The sequence below is a fragment of the Danaus plexippus genome, chromosome 8 (assembly GCF_018135715.1).
Source record: "Danaus plexippus chromosome 8, MEX_DaPlex, whole genome shotgun sequence".
Taxonomy (NCBI): Eukaryota; Metazoa; Arthropoda; class Insecta; order Lepidoptera; family Nymphalidae; genus Danaus; species Danaus plexippus.
The window spans coordinates 10121885-10143207 of NC_083542.1; the positions used below are offsets into that span (position 1 = coordinate 10121885).

The following is a 21323-nucleotide window of genomic DNA, read 5'->3' on the forward strand; positions in this document are numbered from 1 at the left end:
TTTGTTGTTCATTTAATGGTTTCATATTTTATGAAAATAAAACGCAAAATAAATCTTTGCATTTCGAAACAATATTCATAATTGATATATATAAAGGGAGCATAAAACTAACCACAGTGAAGTTTGAAGCATCAAATATTTGCAGGGGTCTTAACACAATACTCGTCCAACAAGAACAGCTCAATAATATAGTAATATAATTTAACAAAAAAGTTACAAAGGTCGCTTTATGCAGCTCAGTTGATCCGCAAGTTACACGTCTAAGGTACGGCGACGCGAGGACGAGCTTTAACAAGTACGAGGAGACGACAGCAGAATAAACACGAGCAACGAAACGTTACACGTAACAAAAGGAAAGGACACAGCGAGAAGTTTTTATTAGTCACATATTTTTTAATATTTTACAGACACCAACTATAACGATATAGAAAGAAGGAAACTTTGTAATGCTAAACGGGTAGGGGAATACATAATTTAAGTATTATTATTAACTGAGGTAGAACATCGTCCTCTACTTTTTGACGTTACTTTCTTTACACCTCCGCGTCACCGAGCAGCGCCCCCTCCTCGCCTGTAGGAGCGCTCCGGGGCGGGGCGGGAGACGAAGTCACGAGGAGCCAGCTCGGGTCCAGACGCGCCACAAGCCGCAAGTCGGCCTCGACCTCGGGGTTCGCGTTGTAGAACACCACGTCATACCCGGCCGCCTCCAGCTCCTCGATCAACCGCTCCAGGACCTGCGGACGGGCGGCTGGTAGAGTGATGACTCGCGAGCGACCGACGGTACTGCGGACCTCTAATGGTGTCACTCACCCTCCGGGCGGTGTAGTCGAGTAACACGAGGGAGCCGCAGTCGAACGACACCCGCCGGAGCAGAGGCGACGCGGCCAGTGCCGACCGGACGACACTCGCCGCGCGATCCGCGTTCACGAACACGAGCGAACGGCGGGGGCGGACCAGCAGCGACGAGCCGCGGCGACGCACGAGCGGGCCGGGACACGCCGCCCGCAGCAGGCCTGCCACCGAGCATAGCGCGCCTCCTGCCACGGCAGCGCCCACGCCGCCCGCCACACAAGACACGCACGTCACCACCACCACCGCTGCCTCCCAGCGACACGAGCGCCACGCGCGGAGCACGAAGGAGAGGTCGATCTAAGGACGACCAGCGCATGAGACCCAACCGACCGCCTCCGACCTGCGGCGGGCGCGGACACTCACCATGAACACGACGGCGCAGATGAGGACGGACGAGAGGCAGGCCCTCGGTATATAGAAGAAGTACTCCGTGAGGTACACGAGGGCCAGCAGCGTCACGGCTCCTGGAACGGTCACACGTGAGAGAGTCGGCTCGAAGGACGGACTGGGCGGCCGAGGAACCACGCTGACCTGAGTACACCCCGGCCGCCGGCGACCGCACGCCCGACGCCTGGCTGACGGCCGAGCGGGTGAAGGCGCCGCACGAGGGCAGGCCGCGGACCAGTGATGATAGGATGTTACACACGCCCAGCGTCAACATTTCCTGAGTGGCGTCCACGCGCCCGCCCTCCGCTGTCGACACAATCACCACAGTATAAGACCCGGGGAAGGGGGGGAGGGGGAGAAGATGGACGGACCGAGACTCACCGAAGGCCTTGGCGATGGCAATGTTAGCCATGACCATGATGAAGGGCAGCAGCAGCACGTTGTGTCCGAGGCGGCGCGTTACCTCCACGAAGCCCAAGGTCTCGTTTCCGAGTCGGGTGCTGAAGGGCGGCAGAGCGAGCTTGGGGAGGCCCGGCTCCACTTTTCCTACAATATATTTTATGTTATTTATCACTAACAACTCTGAAAATAATAGTAACTGTTGAATAGACGGTACGCGACGACACCTGACAGTAGGAACAGAGGCTGCCGCTGGTCGTAACTGCAGTAAGCGAACGTGGAGGCAGCCAGCACCCGAGCGCGTTGCGGGAGATCGAAATTAGCCAGAGCGCCTTCTTCAGCTTCGGTTTCTTAGGACTCACCGGCAGGTCCTTGAGCTTCTGCAATACATAAGTATAAAATATTTGTCAGGAATGTAATGTGTGTGTGTGTGTGTGTGTGTGTGTGTGTGTGTGTGTGTGTGTGTGTGTGTGTGTGTGTGTGTGTGTGTTTGTGCATGTGCAATTGTTATATTACTCGTAGTAACAGCAGGGCGGTGCAACAGATGATCGCCAGCGCGAGGTCGTTGGTCCTCACGAGCCTCCACTGCTGCAGGATGAGCGTCAGGTTCTCGGCGGGAGACTCGGCCGTGAAGCGGAGTCCCAGTAGTCCCTTGAGCTGCGAGCACACGATGATGATGGCCGTGGCGGTGGTGAAGCCGCTCGTCACCGCTGGAGAGATCAGGTCCACCAGAAATCCTACAATAGAAAACAATGTCGTTTAAAATAACCTGTTGTGTCTTTCAAAATAGTGTTGTCTTGCTAGAAAATTATACATTAAACGTATTTCCAATCAAGGTTTGCGAATTTATTTTTCCAAATAAGAGATACGAGTTCGAGTGAGACATCTAAGGAATCAATTCAGAGGAGTGATGACGTGTAACTGTTTGAGAAACACTCTGGCTTCGACCTCCACAACGAACCCGCGTTTGCTAAAACATTTAATATGGACCAAGTTTTTGTTTGCGTCGACGATTCACAATTAATTAATCTCATTTAAATTATATAAATATGTCATACTCATTTACTCAACTTCCAAAGCTAAGGCAAACATATTTAGAAGTGTGTAAATAAAATTTAACAAAAGATACATTCAATATTTGTAATAGGCTCTGTTATCTGCTCGGGTCGGGGGGAGCGACGCGCGGCTCCTACAGACTTAATATAGTATTATTCACCGAGTCTGAGCAGTCCCATGGCGAGCACCACGCACCCGGCCAGGAAGGAGAGCAGCACGCCCGCGTCCGGGGGCAGGCCGCGGGTCGCCGACAACGTCATCAGACACGTCAAGGACGTCGGGCCGATGGACACTTGACGGACCGTGCCGAGCACGGAGTACACCAGCGACCCTGACACACACACACCGTGACACGCAGCAAGGACAAAATTATAAAAGAGCGTGTCTATTAACACTCATACATACACACGCCCTCAACACACGACACATAGAACCTCCGCCCGGGCTGGACCAGGCGAGGGCTTGTGTTAAGTATTCACATCTTTAATACAATCTTATCAAAAATCATTTCAGATATTTTCGCATGGAATCCATCACCGCACCGCCGCCACCGACAAATTAATTTTAATGAATCAATGAAATAATACACAAGCTATCCTCGGCTGTGAAACTCCATTAGATGTTTAGACTGACATATACCATGCATGTCTACACACTCGTGTCTGATGTGTGTGTGTGTGTGTGTGTGTGTGTCTGTCTGTGTGTGTGCGTGTGTCTGTCTGTGTGTGTGTGTGTGTACAAATGATGGCATTATGTAATGTGCGTGTGAGAGGACTGACCGACAAGGGCGGAGTACAGGCCGTAGTGGACGGGCATGTTGGCCAGTGCGGCGTAGGCGATGGACTGCGGCACGAGTGTGAGGCCAAGCGTGAGGCCGGCCACCAGGTCCGCCGCGGCCGCCGTCCGCGAGTACAGTCTGGCCCAGCGCGCCGCCGGCAGCAGGCGCTCCAGGGCTGGCCGCCCGCCCGCCCTGTCCAGCTGCAGCTCCTCCTCTTCCTCCAGCTGTTCCGGTTTCGTCATCTCTCTCTATCTATTTGTTTGTGTGAGCGCTGCGTGGTGCGGCCTCCTGTGCTCCTCTCCGTTGAATGTCACTCCTTATATATTCGTTGGCGATAAGCTCGCTCGTAGTGTCGTCAGTCGTCAGTTGTCAGTCGTCAGTCGTCGATGTCGCAACTTGTGATTACTTTATTGATGCCTTCTAATGAAGACGTTCTATTTGATGATAATTCCTAACTGGTTCCACTACAGCGCCGCTGCATGTCACTCCTTACCGAACATTTTATATTCATTGTAAATATTTTATCTCATACAAATATTAGTTCAACTATCGGCGTGTTGGGTGTTAAGATGGCTACCAAAGGGTTACCTCCGTGTTAATATTTAAAACTTATCAAATAAAAGGAATAGTGAAATACAAACTGCATACAACATTTTATTAAAACCGTTTATTTATAACCTCAACCGCTCATATCTCACACTACATCATAGCAACTCTCTTCGTCGCCGGGCGACGTTAACAAAACGACAATCATATATGTATGTATAAGTTATATATCGAGAATTCGTCAGCTCAGAGTCTAACTTTTATTATAAATTATAACATTAAAAACCCATTAATAATGTACCGGTCCCCCCGCCCCTCCTCTCCGCCGTCTTCTATATGTACAGGTCGCCTCCCATCTCCCCCCTCTCCCCTTCTACCCCCTCGCCGCTACTCTCTGTGTGATGAGGTCCACCTGCTCGTCCACTCGAGGGCTGGTCCCCCTGCACAGAGCGCCGCGTCATGTACAGTCGAGTAGACAAGTGGTGAAGGAGTTTGTGTGTGTTGATGTGTGTGTACCTGAAGGCGCTGGGGTCAGGTCCGACGAGTGCGACGAGTTGCGGCACGTCGTGTGAGTGTTCCGCGAGGCGGGCGAGAGAGGCCAGCGCGCGCCACAGGAGCTCCTCGGCCGGAGCAGACGAGCACAGCTGGAGCGCCGCCATGCACAGCTCTACACACACCTCGTCGAACACCTGGGAGACACACGCAAACACACACCAGCCACGATCAACACACAGAAGAAAAAAGGAATCAAAAGGCCGACTACAAGACAGAGATATGTATCAGGTAACAAGTTGTTCGGTAACTGACGGCTACAAGAGCCCTCGGACCGCATCCGATACGAGACTGGGAAGGAGATGGTATCATATTAAATACGACACGCATCTGATGCGACGAACGGCATCGGACCCGCACATCTCAATATACGAGCGAGTCCTAGCAACCGCTCCCCACTACTTGCTGAAAATACATTAATAAAGGAGGCTGCGTGCGAGGCGAACTTGATCAGAGCGCTAATAAACTAGACCGTGTTAAGTAAACGAAGTAATCCTGCGCGAGGCGGACGACGCGCTCGCGGGAGATACGAATATTACGAAAAACAAACACTTTATGGTTTGTTTGTTCCATTACTGTCACAATACGCCATCTGTCATTTCATATCTTTTAATTTAATGTCGCACATTCGGCAAGAAATATGCGTCGATAAAAATGTGAATGAAGCATTTATTAATTATTAACGTGACTTTGTGTGACCGTGAACTTGACACGACCCTCGGACTAAAGATCTTTGAAAAGCGAACAAAACTATTCTTCAAATGTTTGAGATCCTGTAGATTCATCACACAGCGCTGTCGATCGTCTAGCCTTGTTCACACCTACATTGAAAAGTTTGTATGCATTCCGCTGCTCATTTTAGTACTGCTGGTAGAGGTTTGTGTTAAAGGACAATCAGCTTAATGTGTCTGATGTCACTTGAGTGTTGATCGAGTAGCCAGTAGCTCCTCCCCTCAGACGGATGAGGTTGTTCAGGTTAAGGTTGTTCCCCTGTCCCTAGCCTACCTTCCTTCCTAGAAACAGTCGGTGCCAGTTAACGCTACTATGCTTCAACGACTTCTTACCGTCTCATACTTTGTAACATTCTTGTCCTCGCCGTTTGATAAGATCAGGTTCAGAGAACATACAGTGGCCGATGGAAGACTTCCCGAAGAATATGACGGCATCATGTAAGCGGCCAGACTCGGTTCAGTAAACACGAGCAAGGGTTTCCGCACTGTCGACCGATCACGAGCTCGTATTTATTTCTTTTTTGTAGTTTCCAAGGTGTACTAAGCTTAGTACCGATGGCAGGAGAGAAGGAGGATCCGGAACCATCTTATCTTCACCTGGCTCTTAGTACACGTGCTGCAAGTCTGACGAGTGAGGGAGCGTCACGATTTTCTCTACGTACAAAATAAGTCAAAACTGAACGAGTAAAGTTGTTCGGTTAAAAAATACGGTTAATGAGCAGAATGTAAGTGTTAGTCGACGCCCAATACAAGATGATGACATACAAACAACAGGCGGGTGCAACATTAAAGATGGACATTATTACGATTGCGATATGACAAGAGCCGGCAGTCGCTACACAAATATTAAGTTATTATTTCAAGGAGTAATAGTAACTTTCCAACATTAAGTTTTTGGCCGCGATCAGAATGGTATCTATGGACAGGAGAGAATACGTATTTATCGAGACGCAGGTGACGGCTGCCTTAGCAATTAATGTATCATAATAATAGAAGTAGGCACATCACATGCCTGCGGACGTGCGAGAGCAGAACTGCAGGTAATTCATACATTGAGATATCGTAACAAAGCATGTCGGCGACAAACATGACGAACGCTCGAGTCAATATTAGCTGACTGCTACGAGCGGGAATTCTGATCATTAACAATAGTTCAATAAAATGACTAATATTTGTAAACAACTATTTTCCTGTTGTGAAATGCTTCATTTAATCAAACTTCACAAATATCATGTTAAGCAGAACAGTGCTGTCGTTAGTACATGTAAGAACACTGTAACCATAAGTCAGGTGAGGGCCGCCGGCGTGTTTAATGACGTCACTTAACACAACATACAAACATACAACAATATAGGTACATACACGAGAGGCCCCGCCCCTCACAGACGTATACCTTGCTCTTGGCAGCGGCGGGGAGCGGGCGACGGAGAGCCGCACACACCGACAGGCGCTGGAACACACACACATACCTGCAGGGGGACGTACGGACACACACACACACAAACACACACAAACCCACACCCATACATAGAGAGACTCGTTGCGTGTTGCGCGTTTTTTAACACCTTTAACAAAACTACTGTATGTTTGTTTGTCAGCTGGAGGCGCATGTCAGGGACGTATTATGTTGTCACATATATTTGTTCACTTGTCAGACATATTATATGAGAGTGTCCTTTCTTATATTATCTCTCATAAATCGTGCGATAACATCGAATGACACTCGGGATCAAGTCGTCCGTCGTTCGTATCACGCAGCCTCCGCTCGCTCGTTTCCGGAACACCGTCACCAGCTGATCGCTATCGGATGCGGTCCTCACGGTCACGACATATTATAATATTAGAAGGAGTGTAGTAAGGAGCGATACAGACCACAGTCTTTACCTCCTTGGTGGCTACGTTGTACAGCAGCGCGGTGCCCGCGTCTCTCAGCGCCGGCTCGGGGGCCAGCACGCCGTGCACGCACACCTTGGTGGTGACGCGGATGTTGGACAGAGGAGGCCCGCCCGCCGACCACTCGCTGATGTACAGCAACCACTCCGACGACGACGGACCCGAGAACAGGTTCACCATCTGCGACACGACACGACACGGACACGTCACGGCTTTGACACCGGGCGAGAAGAGACACGGGCGAGGGCTATACTCACGAACAGAAGGAGCGCCAGCTGCTCGTCCACCGGGAGGCGGTCGATGTTGTACGCGTATGAGAGCAGCGCGTGGTGGCGACGGTCCTGATGCAGCACGAGCGACACGTCCTCACGAAGCGCAGCGCAGCACAGGCAGCGGAGCATCGACACGCGCGCCGCCGACGCCAAGCAAGAGTCTGACAGCACGCGACCTGCACACGCACAGCGGCGGGTGAGAGGGGCCGCTAGAGGGGAAGGGCAGGGGAGGGAGACACTTACCGACGAAGGCGAGGAAGTCATCCCCGAGCACCCAGGAGCCCTCCCCGGCCACCAGGTATTGCTGTAACTCGTCCAAGCTGCGACGCTCCTCCTCGTTGAGGTCGACTCCCTCCAGAGCTTTCACGAGCGCCTCGTACTCCGCCACGCCCTGGCGTCGTATTCGTTACGTGCAAATTAAGTCGACGCCAATTTTAATTACACATTATGATCCAAGAAAACCTTTGGAAGTTATCTTTAGCACCAAGTCATACAATACGTTAACATCCAATTAATGTTCGATTAACTATTAATTTTCAAAGACCGGCATCGTAGAGGTAATCTTCAACATTATTTTTGTTTTCAAGTACAAAATTATTCATTATTAGTATCGCCCACGCGCCGAGCGAGTAATGTTCGCTTATTCATAACGACATCTGCGCCGACTCACATGCTGATAGTTCTAGAAAGGGTCCGAAAACAATTTTTATAATGTCGGCAACTTCCTATTGGACCTATACAATATACCCGAATGAACTGACAACCTAGATGTATCAACTATAGTAAACTTCATAGGCGCAAGGTGTGTTGTGTGTTTTGTGCGGCGAGTGGTGTCTGGTGTGCTGTGGCTCGTGTGACTCACGTCTATGTCCTTGAACAGTATGGGAGGGTCTTTGGGCCGCGGGCGATCATCCTCGCGGGGCGGCGTGCTGGGTCCGGGCCGAGCCTCCAAAACCTCCACCGCTTCAGACATCTCTATAAACGAACAAAAAACGACGAACTGTATACTGCAGGATACTGGGTCAGGGTCTATACTATACGTAATAATATTGTTACAGTCGATGTTTCAGAACGTTTCCTCTACATGCTAGAGGCTTGAACGACATTTGACCGTTAGTCAAGAAATGGAATGTTTACGTATATGTATTATATGTTTGGGTTCATTTTATAGGTTATTACACGCATGGCCCGAGCATATTACACAAAATATATATCTGTAATCGAGACCGAGCGTGTTTGATAGTGGCCGGTGCGATTCCACTATTTGTTATTATTAACAGACTCGGCGGCCGCGCCGTCGCCAGATATTTTAAGATTACGGTAATAATAAATAGTTAAAAACGAATCACTTCCACACAACCGGAACGAGAACCATGTACTATATACAAAATAATTATTTACCGATTCCACAGAATTCCTCTTTGGAGGTGGTCGAAGCTGATACCGTCTATCGTCCCGCAAACACTAGGTTATTATTACACGATCTATTTCTAGCCTCGTCGACGGCGGATCACTGTGCGTCGTTTACTAGCGGGTGTCGGCGAGTACTTCGCGGAATTCTCCAGCGAGTGCGGGTCAGCTCTATAAATACAGACGACGTGTTCCTACCAGCTAGGGGTCGCCGCGGCGCGGGCGGTGTCGGTAGCGAGCGAGCCGGGAGTGAGGCGAGGCGGCCGAAACCCGCTACCCGCAGCCCGCTGGCCACGAGCCAGCCGGCGGCCATCAGCCTTTCGCGTCCTCTTCCACCCATCACAACCTTCCCTCCACGACCCCTTCTTTAACTCCTAACTGTCCGTTCTCATTCAATAGTCTTCGATTTACATAGCATGACTGTAGTACGAGTTCTCGAGAGTACCTCTCACCGAGCGCCACGTGAGCCCGAGTCAGCGGAGTCGCTGACCCAGTTGAGGATCGTTCAACTACAGTAATAAATAGACGAGGGGGATTACATCGCCTACTTTTACAAGAGATTCTGCTAAACGGTCCGCCGTATTCATTTGTTTAAAATATTGCATCAATACAAAATGTAATTAATGACTTTCTTGTTCTAGAGCTCCTGCTCGTATTTCTATACAGCGTTAGGTGATACATGTAGTTTTAAATTTCAGGATTCAAATTGAGATTTGAAAATGTCGTCGAGCAGTAAGTAAACTGCGAGTTCCGGTAGTAACAACGACCACCCGGACGACTTTCTTTCACTACATCCCATGAACTACGGTTTTGTCGAACACATCTGATGCCGCTTTCCTTTTATTTACATATTATCTTGTAATTTTTGAGAATAGATTATAAAGTGGACGAAAGAGGAAATAAGACATTATGGTCGAAGTGAAAAAATAAAAAGTTACTTTTCTGTAGGCCTGAAGTGGATTATGTTCGGCCGGCTCCGATCACCGTACGGAGGCTGCTGTTACTATTTCAAGAACCCTTGCTACTGTCGTGAGTCTTATTAGCTAGTCTTGCTAGCGAGACAACATCATATAACCGAGTCTGTTACATTTAAGAAGCTACACTTACTACCAAATCCTCTCAAACATACACATTATCAGGCCTGCCCCCCCCCTTACTCACCGCCTCCCCTCTCCGTGTCCTCGGGTCCAAGTTCGACTCCGCCCCCCTCTTCCCCTGACTGATCTCCTCCCATCTGTTTTCTCCTCTTCTTTTCCTTCCGCCTCTCCTTCCTCGCCAACTTTTCCGCGAGCGTGCTCCGCCTCGCGTCCAGCTCCTGGGACGCCACTCTGTGTCCAACCGACAGTCGTCACCTCGTGAGAAGTCAGACACACACGGATAGAAGAGTCGCTTGATATAAGTCATTGACGAACTGTATATAAATCTAATCTACAAATAATAGCTTCCACTGGTATTTGAACATTTATTTGGGACTGGAGGTTAGAGGGGAGCGGAGGGGGGGATCGGTTTTCTTCTCTTCCGATGGCGAATGTTCTTCAGAAGGGTCGTTCGTGTGTGTGGTCCGCGTCTGTCGAGGCCGTCACTCGCCTCCAGACGCGCCACACGGCCGCCGCCAGCGCCGCCGCCGCCAGCAGCCTCCTCCCCCGAGCACTGCACACAGCGCACAGTCACGGCCACGGTCGGTCGCGTGTCGTGTCGTGTCGTGTCGCGTGTCGTATGGCGCGTCTCACCTGGCCTCCTCGATCTGGTCGTTGAGCGTGAGGTAGTCGGGGCTGTCCCGGCGACTGTGTCTCACTCCGCCGTAGACGGGCGCTCCGTCCGGCACGAGGTGGTCGAGGGCGGCTTGCAGCGCCACCCTCAGCGGCGGGGGCAGGTCCCGCTCGGCCTGAGAAACGATGTGCTTGGGGACGCGAGCTCCGCACACGAACTGAGCCACCTCGTCGCTGAAGTGGTTGCAGTTGTGCTCCAGCAGACGGTACTCCTGGCCTCTGTACACACACACACATACACGTGAAAACTACGGTACGATCAGACAGCAGTCTCATTGCAGGTTGTAATGGTACAGACGTGTAGGAGCTAGTAGCGAGCCCCTGGATGTACTCCTGGAACACGGGGAAGGGCACGTACGTGGTCCCGAGGCGCTCCACCTGGTACGGAGCCCCAAGCTGGGTGCTGCCCTGCGAACATACAACGGACATATTAAAACTTCGAGTATGTAAAACTACAAGTAGACAAATTTTACAAGTATACAAAATATAAGGAGTTCAATTGGAAGGTTTGAAGTAAATGAAAAATGTAAATAAAGTTAGCGGTGTCAGGTCTGTGACGAGACTTTCATTATTAATATGATAAAACTTTTATAATTTAAGAGATTATCTCATTAAAACAATTTTAAAATGAAAACGAGCCATAATATGTATATATACATATATATGCATAGACAGTTTAGCAAATGTTATTGTTCACATTACGTATTAGTATTAGTAAGAAACCGCTTTGTTTTTAAAAATACCCGGCTCATGTTTTATATGTACATACAATAGAGGTGATTACGAATGTTTGTACAGTCAGCGAGCCGTCTATCTGCAGATCTCTAGTCATCAGGTTTGCGAAGCCGTTTTGTCTTCTCAACACCAATTCAGTTTTGTCGTTTGTCAGACACAGTTTGAGTCTTCATAGTGTAACGAGGGAGCGACACCGCAACATTCAACATTAATAACTATTGTATAACAGTAACAAGTATTTGGAGTTACCACTAGAAGAATGATTCTCAATCATTACGGTTTTGTTATTTAAAATTACTTAATGGAGGGTTCGTCAGGAACTGTATTATTTTTAATATCCTCTGCCCGCTCATTGTCAGTGGTATATATTTTGTAAATTGGAATCATCTAACTGTGTGACTGGTCAGTGAGCATGACGTCATCAGGGAGGTCCTCGTGCTGTCTTACGTGTAATATTTACCGGAGGTGAGTCCAGTGGTCGTGAGTGCTGACAGTGGGAGATTTTGTGAATGTGTCGTGCTTGTAGCGGAGTGAGACGGGTCGGGGTTCTGATCTATATTAAGGAACACTGGGAAGCACTTTCTTCTAACATTCGGATGATGACAAGAATGTAGGGAACTAGGTAAATGTTGATGGCTCTGTGCTAGTTTCATTGTGAATGAAGAGATTTTTATAATTATCAGCTTGTTTCAGCATTGCTTTTAGTTCAACAAAATTTTATTTTATACCTAAGTAAGGAAATTCTTTTTTTGCAAGGAAATTGTATATCTAAAATAGTATTGCATATACATAGGTAGTCGCATATATTTAATAACAGTAACATTTTTCTCTTCTTTCCAAAGTCTTCCATTTCCAAGAACAAAAGATGACCAAGTTTCGTGACATTTACGAAAAAAATAAGTCACCTTTCACTGTTTTGACAGCATTCCTATTAGAAATGTGTCTCAGTGTGAGTGAGCTAAATACATGCGGCGATGTTACGAGTGCGAGGGAGATGGAAGATATGAGAATTATTAGTGAGTGGAAATATAGAACACACGTGAAGCGCGTCACCTCTGAGACAGGATGAATGTTGTGGACAATAGTCCATGTAGCTACCGGTATATTATTATATTATATTATACGTTCATAATACTTATGATGCACTTCTTTCACAGTACTACTGATTTATAATATGTCGCTTCTGTCCTAGGGTGTAGTCCTGAAAGTCCTGTCTCCAGTCTTTTTTATATTTTTAACAACTTTCACAATACCAAAATGAAACGAGTCCAATACTACCAACATGAAATCCAATACTACGTATTTTTCTTATTTACTATGGAGAAGATATTTTTAGATTAATCATGACGAAAATATGCGCGACCATTCTTAGTGTTTATTTCCTGAAAGCTTGGCGACGAGCCCGCTCTCCGGTGAAATGTTTATAATTTGATAATATTAAAACATCGACCGGCGAGATGTGAACTTCGTCTACAAACGAATGGCGCGGTTGACGGTGTCCCTTTAAATTGGCGACCACTATTGCACGTACCGAATACAAAAATAAAACAAACGCATCCATTTGATTTATTTAAACATGAGTCTAATTTTACTTTGCAAAAAATATCCGTCCATCAATTAAAATGTATGGACAAACGTGTGAACGTATCGTGAGTGTGACATGTCTTTATTATGTAACACGTCATGCTCGTAGTAGGTCGTGTGACTGATGACGTCAGACTGAACGTCGAAAGTCGACCACGGCCGCCTGCACCACACTGAACCTTCATAGAATGTGGGTACCCACCGGCGCACAACTGGTGACGCCGCCGCCTCCGTAGAAGTACTCCCGGCCGAACACCACCACCGCCGTGTGCCAGACGCCCTCCACCTGGCGCCCTGCAACACACGACACACCACACATACAATCAACTATAACATATTCTGGGTTGTTACTTTAAGAATCGCTCTAGGCGACCGGGTCCTTTACCCTCACACATACACACTCACATACACATACACTTTTTAGTACTAATACAGATTTGTGACTATTGTTATGTAAATATGTATTAAAGTGGAAAATGTGTCCTTCAACATAACAGAAGCTAGAGCACTTTCACCTGACATTAACATGATGAGTGAGATGAGTCTGTTTGATCACAAACTGTAATCAGTTACAAAACAAGGATGTCTCTACATGTGACATTACAAGGGATCAGTGACTTCATGCTTTAATTTCTATTTCGATAAATATGAGATAGGAAAATATTTTCTTCACCAGAATGAAAAGTATTCTCATAAGAAGTTAAGATTATAAAATAAAAATACTATATTTACACTTTTCAAAATACACTACAAGCTATAATGTTGACATGGATATATTATGTACTAAGAATGTGTCCACATCACACAGGTCTTAAAAAAAATGCTATTATAACTTATAACAAAGTTGAAAGAGTTAGCCGCAATGTTATAAAGACAGAATCTGTTTTGGAAGATTATAATGTTAACATATATCCAAACACAAACCATTTTAACAGGCTCTCACACAGTAAAGGATATTATTATATATCACAAACTGAAACCTCCAGTCTGAATAATGTTCTAATCTCAGACAAATGGCCAAAGCTGTTGATGTACATTGAGATAATAAGACTAATTTTATATATAAATCTTGGAAATGGTTCTAAGGGAAACTTTTACTTACCAAGTATAGTTGGTGACAGTAATGAAGCGAGACCCTTTGTGAGGTCATAGATGTAGAGGTCCACAGGCTCCCCCTCCTCAGTAGACATTCTGAGACGTCACTGCTTTCTTGGCCTGTTGATTGTAAAATTTTCTCAACTTATACTCAGCAATGTCTTTTACAAATTCAGGCCGAAAAGATCATAGAAATGTAATAGCTTTAATTTTTATATTGTAGTAAATATATTACAAATGCATCCATTTAAAGTGGAATTGGGATTTGATTAATTAAATTTAAATAGAACTGTGCCAACAAAAAAGTGAGCACCTTCAAATATTAAATGTAGGATTGCTAAGTTATATCACAGTAAACAAACAGCACGACAACAGTTCCGATATAGAAAGAGCGCGCGTCACGCTGACTGCAGCGAGACGAGCACCTGGCACGGACTGCCGTGTGCTGCTAGGAGCTAGGACTACCGACGAACATCGAACACCCACCTAATACACACTATTTTTACAACATACATAGGTGAAGCTTATGTAGAGCTATACATGCTCCTACTTAACGATTCGATTTCACTTAATGATTATCGTATTTAATATGTAATATATGACAATACAAAAAAATTGTCCGTATTAATTATTTGGATATCAAATATTATCTCCATTTCTCAGACAAGAATATTAAAACAATTACTGACTTTGACTTATAGTTCATACATAAAAATGTTTTATTTGAATATTTACCGTTTATTTCATTAGTTATTTTTAACAAGTGAGGATTATTTTTAGCTATTATTTCCTATTTTTAACTTTTATTTACACTAATTGACAGATGATAACAGTGACGTGATTGTAAAATTTTGAAATGACTTGACGGAAAAAAATATTAATGTAAAATTTGTTATTTGTATATTTATAGAAATTATTTCTCAACTTGCTACTAAGAAAATGAGGCTTATGAATTCTTAGCGGTGTTCAAAAAGATCTCGCTATTTTTAAAAATAAAAATATAGCTATCGTAGATAAATATTTAATAACTATAATATAATTTAAAAATGGACTGTATAATAATAGTAACTAATATACGGCAATAACAATAACATAATGTATATGTTACATTTATCTTTAATAGTTTTCATAAATAAAACAAATGTCATAAATACAAGTTTTAAAGTTGAACTCCTTTTCTTGTTAATAAACGAAAGTTGTTGTCATGGCTTGTGGTTGACATATAGTCTAATTGTCAATTGCTAAAATTGTCATGTCAGTGTAGAGCTGTGTAGTTATTTTATTATTTTATTTATAAAGGAAAATGTCAGGAACAAAAAAAATGGTAAACTTTTCAAGTGTGTTATTAGTTCTCTATCTCTGTAATCCCTGAAATACCGTCGACTGTAGTCTTCTCTATAGGAATTTACAAAGGACAAATTTTTTTTGAAATTTGTTGTCAACGATTTAAATTTTCTTACTCACCTTCGTTGCGTTGCAAAATATAACAATTCCTTGGAAAGACTTAAATTTGTATGATAAGTGGATACAATATATTTATTGGAAGTGATGACTCGACATTATTGAAGGGCATTGTCATAAACATATTGACAGGAGGGTCGCTTTCAGCTTATCTGTTTTGTTTTCCTCAGACGCTACGGGTCCAGTCGTCGGAGGGCACAGCCCGCGTGGAGATGCTGGACACCGAGGTCACATCGCGCCTCTACGAGCGAGTCCACGACACTCTCAACTTGAACTCATTCGGCTTCGCTTTACATAAAGACCGCGCGCGTAAACAAGAAATTTCGTCTAGTAAATCTCGTCAACTCCGAGAGTACGGTCTGCAACATGGAGACATGCTCTATTTGAGTCCTGTCAATGGAACAGTTCTCTTTGACCAGCCTTCTACTAGTTCTGAGGTAGGACATGACACCCTTCAATATACTCTTCTGTAAGAGTTTCTCCATCTCAGCAACCCTATAGAATACTGTTGTTTTGCAGCCACTCAACAAACCTTTGACAGAGCTATCAACAGAGGCAGGTCCTTCCACAGTGATTCCCTCAAATGCTGTCAGTAAGGGACCAATAGAACATGAGGTAGATTTACAACTGTACCGTCTCTCGGGCAGCATTCACCGACAGAGAGATGAAAAATTGTAAGTCATTATCAGTCTTAATGTAATGGTCTTTTGCAAATAGATACAATAATATTTTAGATATTATTGGTTTTATTTTATGACTGGATTAAGAATAATATGTAATAAATGTATGGTTTCATTGGTCACATTTTAGACGTTTTTAAAACAAGAGGTAGCAACTGACGAGACAGTTCATGTCCTCATTAATGCTTAATATAAAATTAGTTATTAAAATAATTAACCCAAAAGAACATATGTGGCAGATGTCGTCACAATTCCAAAGGATGTTGTGTGCACTGTTCGGCACTGGAGCCCTGGGATGAGGGCTATCTTAAAGAACACAACATCAAACATATGTCATTCCACGCCTACCTTCGCAAGATGACATCAGGGAAGTTCATTACACTGGATGAACTGTCATGTAAAATAAAGCCAGGTGAGGCGGCGATTGGTTGGAGGGAAGTGGTAGCTCTCGGGTGAGTCGGTGACGTCGAGCTGTATTATTCCTCAGGCTGCAAGGAACACCCTCCCTGGCCCCGCGGCATCTGCTCTTCGTGTCAGCCGGGCGCTGTGACGCTCACGAGGCAGCCCTACCGCCATGTGGACAACGTGCTACTGGAGCACGCCGCGCCCGTGGAGCGCTTCCTTTCCTACTGGCGCGCCACGGGTCACCAGCGCGTGGGCTTCCTGTACGGCCGCTACGAGCTCCACCCCGACGTGCCGCTGGGTGCGCTCTCCCTCCTCTCTCGTAATGAGTATCTCGCGCCCGTCCACTGTCCACCACTGACGCCTCTTCCCCGCAGGTATTCGCGCCCGCGTGGCCGCCGTTTACGAGCCGCCTCAGGAGTGCAGCCGGGACGCCGTCCGCCTGGCGTCGGACGACCACGCCGCACTCCTCGACCGCCTTGCCGCCCGTCTCGGCCTCGAGCGTGTCGGCTGGATCTTCACCGACCTGCTGCCGTTGGATCTAGTCAGCGGCACGGTGCAGTGTCTGAGGTTCTGAAACACACACACACAAACACACACACGCTCATCGTTCCGCATTCCTTGACCGGCTCGTTTTCTCCTCAGGGGTGTGGACACGCACTTCCTCTCCGCTCAGGAATGTATCACGGCAGGACATTTCCAGAACGAGCATCCGAACGCGTGTAGGCACGCGTCGTCCGGCTACTTTGGCTCTAAATTCGTGACGGTGTGCGTGACAGGTGAGTGTCGGGGTGAGGAGAGTGCGGGGAAGGTGTGAGGAGGGTGCCGAGCGGGTGACGAGCCGGTTGTTGCAGGCGACGCCGACAACCACATCCACTTGGAGGGCTATCAGGTGTCGGGTCAGTGCGCGGCGCTGGTGAGGGACGGCATCCTACTGCCCACCAGGGACGCTCCCGAACTCGGATACATTCGGGATTGCTCGCCCGAACAGTACGTGCCTGACGTTTACTATAAGGTTAGTAGCTGACATTTTAATATTTTTCTCTAATGAGTGTCCTGTCTGTTAATCGTGATCGTCGACCTGTGACCTGTCAGACTCGTGTGTGTCGCTTACTTGTCACGGACGCCTCCCCTAACCATGGTCCGGTCCACACAGGGTTAGAGCCTACTGTCGGCTGTTTTAGGGTTGGTCTCATCTGTATATGTAAAAATGACCCCTTGCATGTCTTGGTCACGTCATCGCTCGTGAACGGCTGAACCGATTCACAGTTTTGTTTTGTTGTGTTATTCTCAGGAAAAGTATATTATAACAGAAAAAATTAAAAATTGCGAGTAAATTAGAAAATTTAACAAGTATTTTGCAAAATTTTTTTCATGTACTTTTTGCTGAACATATTTTAAATAGGTAACTGTCAGTTGTTTGACAGTTGTCTGTCAGTTGTTTAGTTAGATCGCATACCTTCAGCATACGAAGAGCTCATACTTCACAGTAACGTTGTATTATTTTGTTGCTTTAATTAGAATCTATGGTTTTCAAAACGAACTATGTTTCTCAATCACTCCTCGGACTGAATGATGTCTCTGATATGACAAGAGAAGGTCTACTAGTATTGTAATAAAACAAAATTCTGATTCTTGAATGAAAACTCAAACAAATGACATCTAAAAAGATAATTAATCGATATATTTTATGAGTGAGGTATATTAAGACCCGATAGCTCAATCGGTAAAGCGGCTGAGTCGAGTGACGCCGCAGTCACAGGTTCGAATTTAGCTGATTTAGGATTTCATTGTTTAGTGCTGATTGTAATTATTATACGTTTATGATGATCCGACGGTCAAAGAGTCGTCTGTATGGATAAAAACTGTAAAGAGCAATAAAACAATCTTAAGCCCTGTACCAACATAGCGCTCCGGGGAACAGCACTTCTTTTCTTACGAGTCGTCGGCCGCAGTAGGTGTTGGTGGGCTTCTTTTAAAGTATATCTACAATATTTACATTCTGTACTGTATGGAACATCCCTGCCGCGGCCGCGACGAGCGAAGTGCACTATAAACTCTTTTAGGTAATGACTGTTCACACTTCTCAGTAACTCGACAGCTGACACTGGCGTGACATGGCACTACATTCGCCTGTCCGTTGTTTATTTGAATATACACGCCAGATGTCGGTAATGTGCTAATAAAACGTCAGCCGTACAATCGCAGGTCGATGGTTCATGGTCGGTGGTCGAACCCTGTGTTCATTTCCTTCGCTTAAAATACAACATCATTTCTTTTCATATTTATATATATTACTAAGTATACGGATTCGTCAGTTTTCGTGACCTCGAGTAAAGCTGCGAGCACTTCACCGTCGTCTCTACAGCTCTCCCTATAAATGTGTGACGTGAACCGGAACAGTCCTTGTCCACTGACTCGGTATACGCGTATCGACGCTCACCCAGAAGCTCATTGTCTCATGCGAGGGGTCCGGTCGACGCGCGTCCTGTAGTGTTACAGGTTTTGGAAGTCAATTGAATCGAACCACACTCAGCAGGGTCTGTCTCGCGTCATTTCCTATGTGCATTGTACAGGTACCGCGGTGGCAAGTTTTCAAGTTGAGGTTACTGTATTAGTCCTTAAAAAGAGGTGGGCCAATAGTGTAAAAAATATTAAATCTTTTGCTTATGGATAAATATAAAAAAAATTTAGCTTATCGGGGCCTGTTTACTAACCTGGGATGTGTTCTCTCAGTTTATTTTGCTATTGTTATAAGGAATTTACTTAGTTATCTAGACTAGACACATCTCTACCGCACTCCTGAACACCGCTTGTTGACTAAGTCAATCTGAGATTGTTTTGTAAAATTAAGTGTTCTCAAAGGGTTTACTACACTATACTATATATACTATAGTTATCGTGTTTCCTACTGAGTGACTAACAAAGAATCACATATATAAAGTTTCACGTACAGTCTACACCAAAGGTGCAGATTAATCAAAGTGATGTTAATTTTTCATCCAGGAAAAGGATGCGTACGGCAACGAAGTAGGCGTGTCGGCGAAGAGGCTACCGGTGGCTTATTTGCTGGTGGACGTGCCGGTGGGCGTGGCGCCCGCGGCAGGCGAGCCCACCTTCGACCCCCGGGCGTCGTTTCCTCCCGCGCACCGGCCCCTGCAGCAGCACGTGCAGTCCCTGAGCGGCCTCCACGCGCACGTGGAGCGCGCCGAGTCGTTCCTGGCAGCGGCCTCCGACTTGCACGTGCTGCTGTTCCTGGCTACCAACGACGCCGCGCCGCTGAGCCTGGAGCAGCTGGCGCCGCTGCTGGACGCCGTCCGCCGCCGCGACGCGTCCGCGGCCGAGGCGTGGCGCGCGTCGCCCGCGGCCGCCGCGCTGCTGGCCCGCGCCGCCGCCGCCGCCGCGCCCGCCGCGCCCGCCTCACAACTGTGGACGTGTCCGCTGTGCACGTTCCACAACGCAGCCCCGCTGGACGCCTGTGAGATGTGCGCGATGCCCAGGTCAGCTAGCCCCCCCCCCCCGTCTCTTTCTGTGTCAGGTGACTCGTGTCAGTACAGCTCTTTCTCTCGTGTTTCAGGAACGCCATGTAACGAGCCCGCCGTCGGCCGCCGGTCCTTCCTCGCCGACGGACTATAGAAATTACTAGTTGCTAGCCGCTATTTGTTTTATATTATTTACTTATAAGACATTAAATTAAATGATATTTTCTGGTATAGTTCATTGTGCGATCTCATCGCCGTCACCTTCTATACTCACGCGGCTGTTATAGATATCACCGCCCCCTTGTGAGGTCTCTAGTCACAGCTCGTTCTTTGACTCCCAGGCTTTAATAGTATAAAAAAAATCTCATTTCTGAATCACATTCGTCAATCTCCTCGTGAGACAATTTGTGAGACGATCTTTTTCACTTATATTCGGTCGCTTCATAAAGAACTGATTTGATTCACAAATAAGACAATCATAACCATGCAAACGTTTGAAAATCAAGCTTTCATTGAAAATATTCGTCGATAGAGCACACAGCTTGAGATTGGGCGTCGGATTGATGTTAGTATATGGAGTGAAGACGGACTGTGACATCCGAAACTGCTAAAGAGACAGGTTCAGGGACGTGTGACACGACATGGTGTGTTGGGGGGACGCGACGCCGGCTCGGGAACCCTCCGCACTCGGCTTATAGCCGGCGGTTGGGGTTCCAACATTTACAAATGCTAGATAATGGCAGGGGATAGCGGAATTCCCCTCTAGACGTACATACTGACTATTGTTTTAAAGTGTACGGGTTCTAATTTCTATAATAAACTAATCGTGCGATGGATGAGAAGAATGTTTTATGATCGGTTATCGGCTAATGTTAACGAGGAAAATAAATATTTTGGACTTGTACTTTCAATGATTTCTTCTCTCTTAAAACAAAAACATTAAGAATGTTCGATCACTCACAGACATGACATATTAGTTTGATATTAAAAACCGGTGATATTTAAAAAGGCGATGAATTCCTGTGACGTTTCTGTGACGTCATAACCTAGCTACGGAGCGTTTTTTATTAATAACTCTAAAAGAAACAGCATTCTAAATTACATTATCTCTCTACCTTTTTATTTGTAATTTTTATAACCAAATTAGAAGAAATGGAAAAACCTAATTTGCATAACTCTCCTATTTTATTATAATTTGTATTTGCGTGTCTCGTTCAGAATCTAGAGTGTACACCAAGC

General features: G+C 46.2%; 3 protein-coding genes across 6 annotated transcripts; 1 reads left to right on the top strand and 2 right to left on the bottom strand.

The window, feature by feature from the left end:
- Nucleotides 1–360: 360 nt before the first annotated feature.
- LOC116770981 (sodium-independent sulfate anion transporter-like) lies at nt 361–3980 on the bottom strand. The gene is given in 10 exon segments (XM_032662642.2): nt 361–734; nt 811–1149; nt 1216–1316; nt 1384–1545; nt 1621–1785; nt 1866–1934; nt 1937–2018; nt 2155–2375; nt 2855–3025; nt 3474–3980. Coding segments are annotated over 10 exon segments (1752 nt in total). The 5' UTR covers nt 3715–3980; the 3' UTR covers nt 361–533.
- A 141-nt stretch (nt 3981–4121) lies between these two features.
- Nucleotides 4122–14924, bottom strand: LOC116770986 (uncharacterized). Of its 4 annotated transcripts, none has more exons than XM_061521214.1 (13): nt 14795–14924; nt 14067–14179; nt 13167–13258; nt 10944–11053; nt 10607–10864; nt 10038–10204; nt 8329–8441; nt 7710–7857; nt 7452–7642; nt 7186–7374; nt 6695–6751; nt 4535–4707; nt 4122–4458 (listed from the first exon to the last, which is right to left on the bottom strand). In XM_061521214.1, the coding sequence occupies exons 2-13, from the start codon at nt 14152–14154 to the stop codon at nt 4392–4394; spliced, it is 1653 nt and encodes a 550-aa protein (XP_061377198.1). In that variant the 5' UTR covers nt 14155–14179; nt 14795–14924; the 3' UTR covers nt 4122–4391. The 4 variants fall into 4 exon arrangements, with proteins under 4 accessions (XP_061377198.1, XP_061377197.1, XP_032518566.1 ...); XM_061521213.1 differs by lacking the exon at nt 14795–14924 and adding an exon at nt 14373–14540; XM_032662675.2 differs by lacking the exons at nt 6695–6751; nt 14795–14924 and adding an exon at nt 14373–14540.
- Nucleotides 14925–15256: 332 nt separating this feature from the next.
- Nucleotides 15257–20309, top strand: LOC116774264 (nuclear protein localization protein 4 homolog). The gene is made up of 10 exons (XM_061521212.1): nt 15257–15383; nt 15691–15957; nt 16040–16194; nt 16440–16612; nt 16688–16903; nt 16980–17172; nt 17248–17381; nt 17457–17617; nt 19609–20102; nt 20180–20309. The coding sequence occupies exons 1-10, from the start codon at nt 15363–15365 to the stop codon at nt 20190–20192; spliced, it is 1827 nt and encodes a 608-aa protein (XP_061377196.1). The 5' UTR covers nt 15257–15362; the 3' UTR covers nt 20193–20309.
- The last annotated feature ends 1014 nt before the right edge of the window (nt 20310–21323 follow it).